This window comes from Oncorhynchus keta, chromosome 5, assembly GCF_023373465.1.
Source record: "Oncorhynchus keta strain PuntledgeMale-10-30-2019 chromosome 5, Oket_V2, whole genome shotgun sequence".
Classification (NCBI taxonomy): Eukaryota; Metazoa; Chordata; class Actinopteri; order Salmoniformes; family Salmonidae; genus Oncorhynchus; species Oncorhynchus keta.
The window spans coordinates 15,315,449-15,330,521 of NC_068425.1; the positions used below are offsets into that span (position 1 = coordinate 15,315,449).

Here is a 15,073-nt window from a genome sequence, read left to right on the forward strand (position 1 = left end):
GGCAGCGTAGCCTAGTGGTTAGAGCGTTGGACTAGTAACCGTAAGTTTGCGAGTTCAAACCCCCGAGCTGACAAGGTACAAATCTGTCGTTCTGCCCCTGAACAGGCAGTTAACCCACTGTTCCCAGGCCGCCATTGAAAATAAGAATATGTTCTTAACTGACTTGCCTGGTTAAATAAAGGTAAAATTTAATAAATAAATAAATAAATAAATCTGGTGTGATATAATTTTTTAACTAGTCAGCGTGCCTCATGCAGCCTAACATATATCTCTGTCGCATAGAGTTGTCAGGCTGTTGATTGTGGCCTGTGGAATGCTGTCCTACTCCTCTTCAATGGTTGTGCGAAGTTGCTGGATACTCCACTGTAGTAATTCTGTGGCCTTTATATTGTCCCCAGCACAAGGTGCACCTGTGTAATGATCATGCTGTTTTAATCAGCTTCTTGATATGCCACCTGTCAGGTGGATGGATTATCTTGGCAAATGAAAATCTCACTTACAGGGATGTTAACAAATTTGTGCACAACAATTTAAAGAAATACGTTGTTAAAATATGAAAATCATACTGTGGACACTGAAGGCTTTGCATGCAATGCCCTGATGCATTTAGTGCTCATCTCTGACAGGTGAACCGTGAGGTGGACAATTGTATTAGGAAAGTAGTCTATAAAGTTTTGCATATGCTACACATCAAAACACAAGGAATAATGTTTTTGTAATTTGCTTAAGGGTGGTTTTTAAGGACTTGTAAATGTGGCTAATTTGGCCAGCATCCCTCATTTATTGATGCTGCGTCAGGTTGGATCTGAATGCATAAGGATGTCCATTACATTTCTCAAATGTCTGGTAAATAAAAATGTTACCTGATTTTAGAATATTCACATGAAAATCTGTCGCCAAATTTTGGATGGGTCCATATTATCTTTTTGACACCTTGAGTTGGACCAGCATGTCACTCTGAACAGATACAAATGTGATGCTCTTTATACAGGCAGTCGAATTATGATATTTTTCACTAAGTTGTCCTTTGCACAATCAGATCAGTTTGTTTTTTGCCCATAATTTTAAGTGTGTGTGATTGCAGCATGCAATTTGTGGTGTTCCTGCATGTGTGCATTCCTGAATCTGCATATAAGTCCCCCCTTCCATAAATGGGCAAAAGATCAGAATTGGGCTGTCTGTGTAAATGCAGGTACATAAGTTATAGCATGATTTGTAACTCAAATCAAAGTGCTGTCATTGGACCCTGAAGAACAAAGCAGCTGGTGTCTTGTCTCTCAGATCATTATACTATTAATAACTAGCTAGCCAAGTTCAAGTCAATGTTTAATTCCTCAAGAAAAAGCTTATGACCCAGATTGTTGTGCACAAACTGCCAAACATTCAGAATGTCTAGGGTCTAGGACTTTTTTTACTCGCGTGAATTTCATTGACATTCCTTGCCCCAAGACTAGTTCTGTCCTAAGGAAGTGTCCACTTTTGGGAGGGCTATGCCCGCAACAAGTTGTCCCACAGTTGGGCGTTATTTGATTCCCAGAAATAGGACCCTTTTGCCTCTTGCTGCCCACTGCACGCATGGATGGAGCACAGTCTCATGGGCATGGCTGCTTGAGCCCTGTAGTCATTTTGCTCCAAATACATTTTCTTCTGCAACTTATATTGTCACCCACCATTGACTTGAAGTTGACATATTGAATGATATCAGTTACATGATGGCACATTTTACTCCAGATCCTTCAATGTTTTCAACATTTCAACAATGCACTGTACTGAGCATGCCAGAGGTCACCAGCCCAACTAGTCCTGGAGAGAGGGTTTGCCAACTAGGCTAATTACTGACAACCAATACCTTCATTGAGGAGCTTAAAATAGCCTGGGAAAACACTGTAGTGTACACTTGCTTTCCAGGACCAGGATTGGTGCCCACTAGAGTACCGTGTGACAACAAGCAATAGATAGCTGGATGGTTCTTTGCTCTCACTCATCGATCTCACATGGTTTTAATGAGCATAATGAGTTGATTTCAACCTCTTTTGACTGCCACCAGTTGTCATGGATTCCCCAGCCAATGTGCACGAGTGAGTTACAGTGGTAGCTGGTAGGCGACACAATGGACAAGACAAACAGAGAAACAAGCAGTCTTTTCACTATAAAATCAGGCAGAGAACACACTGCCCCTCAATGTTGCTACACTGTTTATCTGAGAGCTAGGCTATGGCTACTCCACCACCCACCCAGTGATCTGACCTCCTACACACACACACACACACACACACACACACACACACACACACACACACACACACACACACACCCACATAGTGAGTATGTAACGCTCCATTTACAGAGAGGAGGGTGGGATGGTAGGTTCTGACCTCATTACCCATGTTCCCCCTGGGCCTCTCTCTCTTCCTCCTGTCCCCTTTCCATCCTCAGTGCTGCGCTGCATGGAGCACCAGCAACCTAATTAGGTTTGACCTCATTTAATGAACTCAAAACATCTCATCTCTCCATGCTCTTGTATTTATTTATATGGATATATTTGCCACATCTGTTTCACTTTTTAACCCAAGAGACATTTCTTCAAACCTCTACTTTCCTCTGAAAACAGATTTTATTAGCTGGTAGTTTACTGTACCTTCTATCAGGTTTAGACCATACTACTAGTGAAATTGATTGTGAGAGAATGACTTCAATTTGCACACAGATCTAACCAGGTTTTCATTTGTTTGTATTTATGTGTGAGGGGGACTATTGGCAAACATTCATTCAACATTCATTCCTTCTCTCGCCACAATGTCCAGACTGCCTAATTGGTTGTGATTGTGTTTGGCCAGTAACGTTCGTGGCCAACTGTGCTGCCTGCTCAGTGGCATCTGTCCCCTGCTTTCCTTGCCGTTAATCCAGCAGTTATTTTAGGCACCTAGTGTTCAGTGTGTAAGATCAGTGTATGGGCATTAGCCCTGGCTGCTAGTGTGACTGAGTGAGGACAGGCTCTGTGTGTGTTCCACAATCCAGGACTGTAAAAAATGTAGCATGGCAGGCGGGCCCTTTTATAAAGATCATGAAAGACCGTGACTAAGGCAGGAAACATTCTCCATGGTCGTGGAGCAATATCATTGGTGTAAAAATACTTGGAAGTACTACTTAAGTAGTTTTTGGAGGTATCTGTGCTTTACTATTTATATTTTTGGCTACTTTTACTTTACTCCATTCCTAAAGAAAATGTGTACTTTTTCCTCCATTTTCCCAGACACCCAAAAGTACTAATTCACACATGTATTAAGAGAACAGCCTCTGATCTGGAGAACTCACTAATTACATGCTTCAATTGTAAATTATGTCTATCTATAAAATGTAAGTAAATACATTTTTTTTAACAAAAAAATGGTGCCATCTGGGTTGCTTTCTAAAATAATTAGCAATTTTATTTTTTATTTTTGATGCTTTTTGATAAACTAAGTACTTTTAAACTTTTTACTGAAGTAGTATTTTACTGGGTGACTTTCACTTTTACTTGAGTCATTTTCTTTTACTCAAGTATGAAAATTGGGTACTTTTGCCACCACTGAGCAGGATGACTTCCCATGTACAGGGTGATGCCTTTACAAGTGAATCTGTCTTGAGTTGGGGGGTGGAGGTAGAAGACTGCTGGGTTGAGGCAGGGCCAACATGGATGGATGGATGGGCCTACAGTCTTTGGAAGATTACTGTTCTTTGCCGTGTCTGTGTGTCCTAAATGCTATCATGAAGCCAACAGTATGCTAATGAAAAGCCCAACTGAATGTCCTAGCTTACTGAAACTTTAAATTGGATCCAATTTCTAAACAAAATTGTCTCATGGAGAGGGCAAACAAGGTTGTTCATGTGGTGGAAGAACCCCCCCCCCCAAGCCAGTAGGCCTAATGTTTGTGAAACAACAATCAGCCTGGTTTATTTACAACTTAACCGCAACTTAACCGCTAAGACAGGAGAACTTTGTTCAACTGGAATGAAAACCAATGTTCTCTCCTTGTCTCTTGGTGGTGTTTAGGGTGAACACAAAAAGAGCACACTGTGCTGTGGCTCTCATTTTCCTGCCCCAAAACATCTAAAAATAAGTCCTCCCTGTTACGCACATATAGCAAGTTGCTCGCAATGTTTCATACAAGCCCACATGTTCATGTGTTACGTGTTCTTCTCAAATAAAAGGCCGTAGGTGTTATTTGTTCACTCTCTTTTTGCGTGCCCTTTGAAGGGGTAGGATGGGTCAAGAACATGGCCCAACATGACAGGAATCTCTTCCCATAGACGGCCCGCCCCCATACTGTAACTACAGAGGGCTTGGAGGTGTTCGGAGGGAGGATTGGCTGTTCCTTGATATCATCATCACTCTCTAACAGGCTTGTCTGTGCTTGAAGTGGCCATAAAGCACCCAGCCAAAAAAGGAACTGAAGAGAGACGAGAAGACTCCTCACTGCATATCAAAGTGTGGGAATTTCTGTTAATGATACGTGTGGTAGCAAGCCTATTTAGTTTTTCTTCAGCGAGTTGACGATGTGTTTTGCTTTTGAAGTGTAGGGAAAACCAAATAACGGTGCGTTACGTTTTAGTGTGTTTTTGTTTCGCCCGTCCATCAGCCTCTTCCGAGGACAAACATAAACATTTGTTTTTACAGCATTTTATTTGTTTTGTACATTATATACACATACATGGCACTTCTCTTTTCTTTTCTTCACAGCAGGAATATACACCGAACAAAAATATCAACTCACCATTCTAACTATTTCAAAGATTTGACGGAGTTACAGTTCATATAAGGAACTCAATCAATTGAAATAAATGCATTAGGCTCTAATCTCTGGATTTCACATGACTGGGCAGGGGTGCAGCCATGGGTGGGCCTGGGAGGACATCAAATCAAACTTCATTTGTCTCATGCGCCGAATAAAGTGTAGACCTTACTGAGAAATGCTAACTTACAAGCCTGTAACTAACAGTGCAGTTCAAGAAGAGTTAAGAAAATATTTACCAAATAAACTGAAGTAAAACATAATAACAAGTAACACAATAAAATAACAATAACGAAGCCATATACATGGGGTACCGAGTCAATGTGCGTACAGGTTAGTCGACGTCATTTGTGAATTATAGGCAGAGGTGAAGTGGCTATGCTGCTACTCGCTGTTTATTATCTATGCAATGTACAAACAAATGGAGGGGGGGGGGTGTCAGTGTTAAGTTCAGTGGCCATTTGATCACCCACTGGGGAGCCAGGCCCAGCCAATCAGAATGAGTATTTCCAAACAATAGGGCTTTATTACAGACAGAAATAGTCCTCAGCACCCCCCCCAACACACATCCGGCGATCCTGCAGGTGAAGAAGTTGGATGGGTCCTGGGCTGGACTGGTTACATGTGGTTGTGAGGCTGGTCGGATGTACTGCCAAATTCTCTAAAATGATGTTGGAAGCAGCTTATGGTAGAGAAATTAACATTAAATTATCTGGCAACAGCTCTGGTGGACATTTCTGTAGTCAGCAGGCTAATTGCATGCGCCCTCAACTTGATTTCAACTGTGTTGTGATGTTTCGCCTAGATTCTGAACCTTCCTAATCACATAGTGTATATACAGATTGTAAGTTAAAGATGAATATTTTTATTTAAACTATTATATTGTTGATTGATTGACTATGGCTTTCCAAATCTCCCAACAGTGCTATTTGTAGGGTTAATTTGAGGTAAATGTTGTGATTTATCAGCCATTCCTGAACCCGTGACCAGAAACAAGCTAGATGGGGGCAATACCAGAATACCAGAATAATCTAATGATACTGTCTCTTCGCAGCAACATCTGCAGAGCTGAGATGATTGTATGTCCTATATACCTAACATTCTGTTGGTGGCAAGAATTTTATACATCTTTTTATTGAAAAACTCTTACGTTTTGAATCAAGCGTTTTTGTTTTTTTGTATCAGATCAAAACCATGTGCCATAGAATCAGTACATCAAATCTCTTCTATTTTACAATCTGTATGGCACTGCTGTCAACATTTTGGTCCTCAAATGAAACTGGTATGTTTTTCAATTTATGAAGCCAATTTTTTGCCTTTTAAAGGTGTTGTATGCAATTTATATGCAATTCATATTTGGGATGTTTCTACTGAGTCTACGTACCACAGGAAGTGCAAGAGTGGGACATTTCCTATTTCCTGTTGGTAAAAGGTTGTCCTCCCTGTGTCCTCTTGCTCTCTCTCTTGCACTTTTCCAACTTTTTCTCCCTCCTCCCCCTCTCTTTAGCAGCAGGATGATTTAGCATCTCAAGGCCGGGAGTTAAGGGTTGTGCATATGTAGAGATTTCTTGGAAGGCATAACATTTGGGTAGATATGGTGACTTGAGATTCAGTATCAACAGTCTGTAAACGAAATGTTGCCTCAGACTGATTCATATCCAGTGTTCTTTTAGATGACGTCATTCATCCGATGGAGCATGCCCTGTCATTCTTAGCTCATCACCATTAGATATCATCCATCTCGTGTGTATCGTGCATAATCTCTTTCTCTCTTTTCATGTTCCTTCTCCCCAGGACCAATATGACATCATCGACAAGCACACACAATCCGGGCTGGAACTGGTAGAGAAGTATGTCAAGTTTGTGAAGGAGAGGACTGAGATAGAGCAGAACTATGCCAAGCAGCTGAGGTAGGCCTCGTTCTTCATGGATCCTCATTCCTCAGGCCTCATTCCTGTCTGTGTGCCCACAGCAGTTGATGTTTGTGCTCAAAAGCTGTTTTATGAAATGTATGTGGTGTCTTATGACTAGTTTGGGGCAGAATTGAACTTGTCTCCCCCTGTTGGCATTGCCCCAGCCCAGACAGTCCCAGAAACACTGCCCTCATTCTCAAGCTTGAGCCTGCATTATTGCCTCCCTTTTTCTCTATTTCTCACTCTCACTGTGTCTGTGTGTCTGTCAGTATCTGCTGATGGGCTCTGGTGGAGAGGAGAGGAAGTGGGAGCAGACTGGCACATGATGGACAGGATGTGGTCAGCGAGAGCTCTAATGAAATAAGGAAGAATAGGAGAAGTGGATGTGTTTTAACATAATGTTCTTCTTGACTGTAGTTTTGAGTTGGCTTTCACTTAAAGGGGCAGTGCAGTCAAACATGATTTCCTGTGTTTTATATATATATACACACACACACACACACATCTGTCCACTGAGGTTGGAGGAATACAGTGAAATTGTGACAATTATGGTAAAGCCCTTTTAGTGTAAGAGCTGCCTGAAATTTCAGTTTGTTTGGCTGGGTGCTTTTTGTTTTAGACCTGGATGTTAATAATAGGCCAATAACAGCTAGCTTTCAGGTTACACATCCTTCCCATTAGGCTCCTCTCTGACCACTCTGACAGACCACTCAGTCTTAGCAGAATTCTTGCTAGTTTCTTTTTGACCATTTTCATTAAAAACATTTACAGTAAGGTAATTAATTGTTACCTAGAAATGATTTGATATTGAGATAAAAAGGAAAGATCAACTGTGCCAGTGGACCGGGGCAGTCTTGCCTACAAGAAGCAAATATTGTGTATGGTTTCTTAGCGGTGTGGATTGATTTTAAATTGAATAATTTCTATTCAATGCAAACTGTAACCAATTTAGGTTTGAACTTGTTTATTGAGATTTGAATAGACACCCTCCATTTGATGCATTGTGTTTTCCTATCATTTAGGATAATTAAGTTTGCATCTGTGCTTTTGTCATATTCTATCTTCCAGACTACTTACCATATCTTCCCCCTCTCCTAATATTGACAGAAATCTAACAAAGAAATACAATCCTAAACGAGGCTGTAAAGAGGAACAGGAATGCAGGTGAGCTATTGTGGGCTTTTGTGTGTGTGAATGAATGAATGTGTGTGTGCATAAAATAAATGTGCTTTATTTGTACCTGCCCAGGCCAGCTGTGATCTTCAACATGACTTTCAGTTCCTAATCAGACATAGAGAAGGAAAACAAAGCTTGACTAAAATAATACACCCACAATACATGACGTAATTTCAATTACGTGTTTTCAAACTGCTTTCCTGTCTATAGTACTGTAGTTGGAGAGGCTATGCCAGCACCTGCAGAGCAATGCAAATGACTGCTACTATACCCCCTGAGAGGGAAACGGGAATAAGGAAGTAATGGACCTATCATTACCTGGCTAACACCGCTATTTAAGCAACAGTGTATATAACTTCCTGTCAATGCCCAAATCGATTACAGGTCTCATCTCTTCTGTATCCTTTCCCTCCCTTCCTCCCTCGTTCCTCCCCCCTCTTCACTCCCCTTCCTCTCCCATAGGTTCTCCAACCACCAGTCCTTCCTGGACATCCTGAATGAGATGAACGACTACGCAGGACAGAGGGAGCTGATTGCTGAGAACATGATGATGAACATCTGCATCGAACTCACCAAGTACCTGCAGGAGCTCAAGATGGAGCGCAAGACGGTGAGAGAGAGATCCACACTGAGAGAGAAGGATGGAAGAGTTCAAAACTCTTATTATAGAGAGGGCGAGTGAAGATGGGTGGGATCTAGGGAAAAGGAGGGAGAGTATGAAGGAGACAGGAAGGACGCGCATAGATTTGTAGGTTCCTCTGTTATGGCACGAAGGTCGCCTTACTTGGGTTCTCCCGTAGGGGGGTGGTAACTGTCATGTTGTCATCCTCTGAAAGGAGAGGAATGCCTTGGCCCAACCCCAATGGAATATAGAACACACACAAACATTAAAAAGTCTCCCAGTAGACATGACCCACAGACAGACAGACTGCTGTTTGTTTACCATCTGTTTTGTTGAGTGGTTTTTGGTGGCCGTTGTTTATTCTGTACCCAATGCCAATAGCCCTTTCTAAGTAGGGACCGTCATGTCATCATCCTAGTGTTCTTGGTGTCTCATGTGTCCTCTCTCTGTTTTTCTGTTTGCAGCATCTGACGGAGGCCAAGAAATCCCAGCAGAGTTTGGAGAGCACCTATAAGCAGCTCGACAGTGTACGTTTGTTTACATGTCAGGCCGTCTGCCAATAACTCCTCTCTTCCAAAGGGAAAATCTACATTGTTGGTAGAATACTAATGTATACATTTACATTTAAGTTTACATCCTCTCTATACAGTAGTCAAATACTTTCCTTGTCAGTGAACAACTTGTCTGTCTTTCTGTTCAGTCAAAGGGCAATGTTTTGTCCAGTCACTGTCCTCCATTGTCTAATGTGGTGAAAGCTGACATGTTTCTGAATGCTCTCTCATATTGTCTGCTTTTTGTCTGCTGTAAGTGGGGTCATTGTTCCATCAGTGAAAGGGACATTTGTTCACTAGTTGTGTGTATGGTGATTCAGGTGACCAGTATTTGTAATATACAGTAAAAAGAGATGAGGAGCTCATTTTAAAAGCAGGGGTAGGGAACCAAAACGAGACCAGAAACTAGCAGCACTCCAGCCCATTGCTCATCGCTGTATGGCTAAGCACCACTGACTTAAACCACTTATGTTCCAGCCCCATTCAGTAAAGTCAGGTGTTAGTGGCCATTGGGCAAGTGTTCACTAACCTTGGGTGAAGCAGAGGTCTTGCTTGTACACAATAGTAGAGACTATTCTATTCCATTCAAAGAATGCCCACAGAACATAGTATTGGGTTAGCTAAGATCAACATGGTGTGTTTCTGTCTCTCTCTGTGTTTTAGAGTAAGAAACGTTTTGAGAGGGAGTGGCGGGAAGCGGACAAAGCTGCTCAATATGCCGAAAAAACTGACCAGGACATCAACGCCACAAAGGCCGACGTCGAGAAGGTAGGAGGACACCAACGCAGAATAAAAAGAACACAGGTTTTCATTTTCCGTTGCAAAAGGTTTTCCTACAGTGTGCCCTACTGAACACAATCCAGCTGTCCTACTTGTCCTGTTTCCCCTTAGACAGTGGAATGTGAGCCACCAGACCGACCTGTGTGTGACCTGTGTGTTTGTTTTGTTACCTGTGTCCAGGCCAAACAGCAGGCCAACATGAGAACACACATAGCGGAGGAGTGTAAGAACGACTACGCAGCCCAGCTGCAGAAATACAACAAGGAGCAGAGCCAGTTCTACTTCAGTGACATGCCTCTCATCTTCAACGTAAGGCAGAGCCTCTCACCCATCCATCCTGACCTTAACCTAGCTTTCCTTCCTTATGCTGGAAATATTTTAAATGCTAACATTTGGTTCAATAGACACTAAAAACACAGCTGACTTTTTAAATGTTTTATTTAACTAAGCAAGTCAGTTAAGAACAAATTCTTATTTACCATGATGGCCTAACAAAAGGCAAAAGACCTGCGGGGACGGGGGCTGGGATTTAAAAAATATATATAACAACGAGAGACAACATGACATAAGGAGAGATCTAAGACAACAACATACATAGCAAGGCAGCAATGGATGGTAACAACACAACATGGTAGCAGCACAAAACATGGTACAAACATTATTGGGCACAGACAACAGCACAAAGGGCAAGAAGGTAGAGACAATAATACATCACACAAAGCAGCCACAACTGTCAGTAAGAGTGTCCATGATTTGAGTCTTTGAATGAAGAGATTGAGATAAAACTGTCCAGTTTGAGTGTTTGTTGCAGCTCGTTCCAGTCGCTTGCTGCCATGAACTGAAAAGACGAGCGACCCAGGGATGCGTGTGCTTTGGGGACCTTTAACAGAATGTGACTGGCAGACTGGGTGTTGTATGTGGAGGATGAGGGCAGCAGTAGATATCTCAGATAGGGGGAGTGAGGCCTAAGAGGGTTTAATAAATAAGTATAAACCAGTGCTATGGGTATACAGAGATTACCAGTTTACAGAGGAGTATAGAGTGCAGTGATGTGTCCTATAAGGAGCATTGGTGGCAAAACTGATGGCCGAATGGTAAAGAACATCTAGCTGGTCGAGAGCACCCTTACCTGCTGATCTATAAATGATGTCTCCGCAATCTAACATGGGTAGGATGGTCATCTGAATCAGTGTTAGTTTGGCAGCTGGGCTGAAAGAGATTACGATAGAGGAAACCAAGTCTAGATTTAACTTTAGCATGCAGCTTTGATATGTGCTGAGACCAGTACAGTGTACTGTCTAGCCATACTCTCAAGTACTTGTTTGAGATGACTACCTAGTAGTAATCACACCGGTGGGGTGAGGGGCATTCTTCTTATCAAACCACATGACCTTTGTTTTGGAGGTGTTCAGAACAAGGTTTAGGATAGAGAAAGCTTGGACACTAAGAAACCTTTGTTGTAGAGCATTTGACACAAAATCCGGGGAGGGGCCAGCTGAGTATAAGACTGTATCATCTGCATATAAATGGATGAGAGAGCTTTCTACTGCCTGAGCTATGTTGTTGATGTAAATTGAGAAGAGCTTTGGGCCTAGGATCGAGCCTTGGGGTACTCCCTTGGTGACAGGCAGTGACTGAGAGAGCAGATTTTCTGGCTTTATACACTGCACTCTTTGAGAGGTAGTTAACAAACCAGGCCAAAGACCCCTCAGGACACCAATACTCCTTAGCCGGCCCACAAAAATGGAATGGTCTATCGTATCAAAAGCTTTGGCCAAGTCAATAAAAATAGCAGCACAGCATTGTTCCCATTGCTTGATCTCCCCCTTTTAAATAAGGACGCAACGTGGCTGCCTTCCAAGCAATGGGAACCTCCCCAGAAAGGAGCGAGAGGCTTGGCAACGATAGGGGCAGCGACCTTAAAGAAGAAAGGGTCTAAATTGACTGACCCAGATGTTTTTTTGGGGTCAAGTCTCAGGAGCTCCTCTCCCACCTCGGAATCAGTGACTGCCTGCAGGTTGTTATTCTTTAATCAGGCACCAAGACATGGCAGATCTGATTGAGTGACGTCCCGTATGTGCCTCCTCTCCCTATAGAAACTCCAGGACATGGATGAGAGGCGGGTGAGGAAGCTGGCGCAGGGCTACGTCTTGTTCTCAGACACAGAGAGGCACGTGATGCCCATTATCGGGAAGTGTCTGGAGGGCGTCACCAAAGCGGGCACTAATGTCAATGAGAGGAATGTGAGTCGGCTGTACTGTACTGAATGTATACAGAACAAACGTAACGTACGTAGATGCATGCGGTCCAAGGAAGTTCAAAAGAATGTGAGGGAAATGGGTATGAAACACGCATGCTTTGAAACGTTTTGGTCTGTGTTTCACTGTCATAATCCAACCTACTGTCCCTGCAGGACTCCATAGCTCTTATAGAGCAGTACAAGTCAGGCTTTGAGCGTCCTGGGGACCTGGACTTTGAGGACTACAGTCAGGGCATCAACCGTGCCTCCTCAGACAGCAGCCTGGGCACCCTCGGTACACCCAAAGGACCCCTGGAGCTGCTGAGCAAGAACAGGAGCAAACCGTTCTGGCTGTTCAGCAAGAAGAGTAAGGTAGGCTGATAGTACCACCACTCCTCCTCACAATGACAAGTGTACACCCCTGGTACATCCCACTCCCATGACTCAGTTCTGACTAGCTGAGTGGCTTTCTGAATTAGGAATAGACATTATTATCCTAATCTACAATTCATACCCTAATCAGTTTGTTTCCCTCCTATGAATGACTAGTCCCCTGAGTGGATTTCTTAGTGTTTGAAATGATCAGTGCTCCAAGGTGCAGGTAGATAAACCATGAGCAGTGTGTATCAGTGTTGAGACAGAGGGGCTGAATCAGGGAGACAGCATCTGGTGGTCCCTAGAGGGACGTTCCCTCTGTCACTATGGTCCTGAAGCTGTGGTCTCTCACACAATCTTTCCTGTTCCCAGAGCCCTGCATGTACATACTGCATGGCCCCCTCTCACACACACACACACACACACACACACACACACACACACACACACACACACACACACACACACACACACACACACACACACCTTTCTAGAACTGGTATGTGCATGGCTGTGTCCCTGGCCTGTCTGTGAATAAGCCCCCTCTGACATTCTGCAATGTGTGACTGACTGACTGGTTTCCAATAGGTCAACTCTACTGGCAGGCAGCGATCTGCAGAGCTTGTGCTTTCATCAGCACAGACAGGCACAAACACATAGACTTTTCCGCTACAAACACACAGCTATTATACTGTATTATACTGGCCTAGACTATAACATTAACAGTCAAACCACCAAATGGCACCTTTGGGAAATGCCAACCATCAGGTATGATACTGGGACAGGGAGGGATGACTAGTTCCAGGTGAACAAATGTTTGCTATGTTCTCTCTACACCGTCATTGGAGATCATAGATGACGTTGGACCACTAGAGGCCGTCTAGATCTAGAATATATTGGATGTCCCTTAAACAGGCCTCCTGAGCCACTCTGAAATGACTAAAAATAAACTAGACATGAATGTTGAGAGTACAGCAGCCCAACACCTAGCTAACCTACATCATGGCCGGCCTCTGTCCCCTGCTGCATCTCTCTCTCCTCCCTCCTGTCTCTTCCAGCACTTTCCTCCTGCTGCATGTCTGATTGGCTTACACTGCTGACTGCTGTCCAATCCTGTTTCTCTAATACACCCAGCCTACCTCCCGTCCTGTCTATGTGATGCACCGCTCTGTGTCATCGCTCCTGCTCTCCCCAAAGAGGTGGTTCAGTAATGATCAGAGTTAACTTTCATATTGGCCTGTGAGAAAGAGCTTTGGATGTCATTTGTAAAAAGTCCCCCCCCCCCCCCCACACACACTGCACAACACTGACTCAAACAGCTCCTAGTTAAAGTGTTTTTTAGTCCAGGACTCCTGTAGGTCTAGGCTGATCTGTGACTGAGAAACCAGCCTGTAGAGTTGACTATATTCTCCCTCACTGCTCCTCACTTGGTTACACCATCATGCCAACGTTCAGTAGTTCCCACCAGCGTAGAGACCTGCCATGTTTCTTATTACCTGTATTACAAGCATGTATACCAGGCCCAGACCTATAGGGTGTACTTTGTACCCATTTCAGTCTACCTATGTATCTGTGTCCAGATTGAGGTTAACCAATGGAACCTCCCGTTGGTCCACTCCAATCTGCCAACCTTGTTCCTCACGTAGGCTCACTCTACTCTACTCTTCATCGTGGCTTGTGTTTTGTTGTTGTTGTTGCATTGCTGGTGTTGGGGCTGTAGTGCGGCTGTTGTGGCGCTATGTGAATGATCCGGTGACTGTGGGCTTCTGCAGGAGTAACTGCTGCAGTGTCGTCTTCTCTGTGTGGTGTGTTGATGGTGTCTCTCTCTCTTTCCCTTGTCATCTGTTTTTGTCCTCCCCTCCCTCTCTCCCTCCATGCCACCCCCTCCCTGGGTGTCTGTGCTTCACCCCGCCCCAGCTCTCTCCCTCCCCCTCCTCACTCACTCCCTTGTCCACGCCCCCCGCCTCCTCACCCGCTAACGGACCCCCCTCCCCCAAGTTCGGCCGGGACCCATTGTCATACTGTTTGAAGGAGATCAATAAGACAGTCAAACCCAGAATATCCTCCTTCCGGACCCTCGGGCGAATGGTGAGTCATCCGGGTCAGTGGCCACAACGTCTCCTCGCAAAAGCCTCTGTTAACCTGTTTGGTGGATCAACCTGTTCTTTCTTATTGTTCCAGGAAATAACTGAATATGTCCAATCAAAACGGACTAAATTATTGAGCAAAATGTTTTAGGTTTCAGATGTTGACCTTTCAGAGTGGAAAGACCGACTCTTTGAAGGTGTCAGACACTGAATATACCAAACATTAAGAACACCTTTCTAATATTGAGTTGCTGGTCCATGTTGACTCCAGTGTTTCCCACAGTTGTCCGTTGGGTGGTGGACCATTCTTGATACACACAGGAAACTGTTGCAGTTCTTGACACAAACCAGTGTGCCTGGCACCTACTACCATACCCTTTTCAAAGGCACTTCAATCTTTTGTCTTGCCCATTCACCCTCTGAATGGCACACATACACAATCCATGTCTCAATTGTCTCAAGGCTTTAAAATCCACATTTAAGCTTAGAGCAGGTGTCCTTCATGTTTTTTTATACTCTGAATACACAGTGCATTCGGAAAGTATTCAGACCCCTTCA

General features: G+C 43.7%; 1 protein-coding gene across 4 annotated transcripts in view; it reads left to right on the forward strand.

Annotated features, from left to right (window-relative positions):
* The window catches only part of LOC118384549 (cdc42-interacting protein 4 homolog), a 29,518-nt gene that overhangs the window by 6,003 nt on the left and 8,442 nt on the right, over positions 1-15,073 (forward strand). For 2 of the 4 annotated variants that reach the window (XM_035771163.2, XM_035771164.2), the window contains exons 2-10: positions 6,567-6,682; positions 7,793-7,849; positions 8,324-8,471; positions 8,948-9,010; positions 9,698-9,802; positions 9,995-10,123; positions 11,911-12,057; positions 12,228-12,425; positions 14,346-14,516. In XM_035771163.2, the coding sequence (XP_035627056.1) occupies positions 6,567-6,682; positions 7,793-7,849; positions 8,324-8,471; positions 8,948-9,010; positions 9,698-9,802; positions 9,995-10,123; positions 11,911-12,057; positions 12,228-12,425; positions 14,346-14,516 (1,134 nt within the window). The remainder of the gene's footprint in view (positions 1-6,566; positions 6,683-7,792; positions 7,850-8,323; positions 8,472-8,947; positions 9,011-9,697; positions 9,803-9,994; positions 10,124-11,910; positions 12,058-12,227; positions 12,426-14,345; positions 14,517-15,073) is intronic. The other 2 variants (XM_035771165.2, XM_035771167.2) reach the window with 1 other exon arrangement.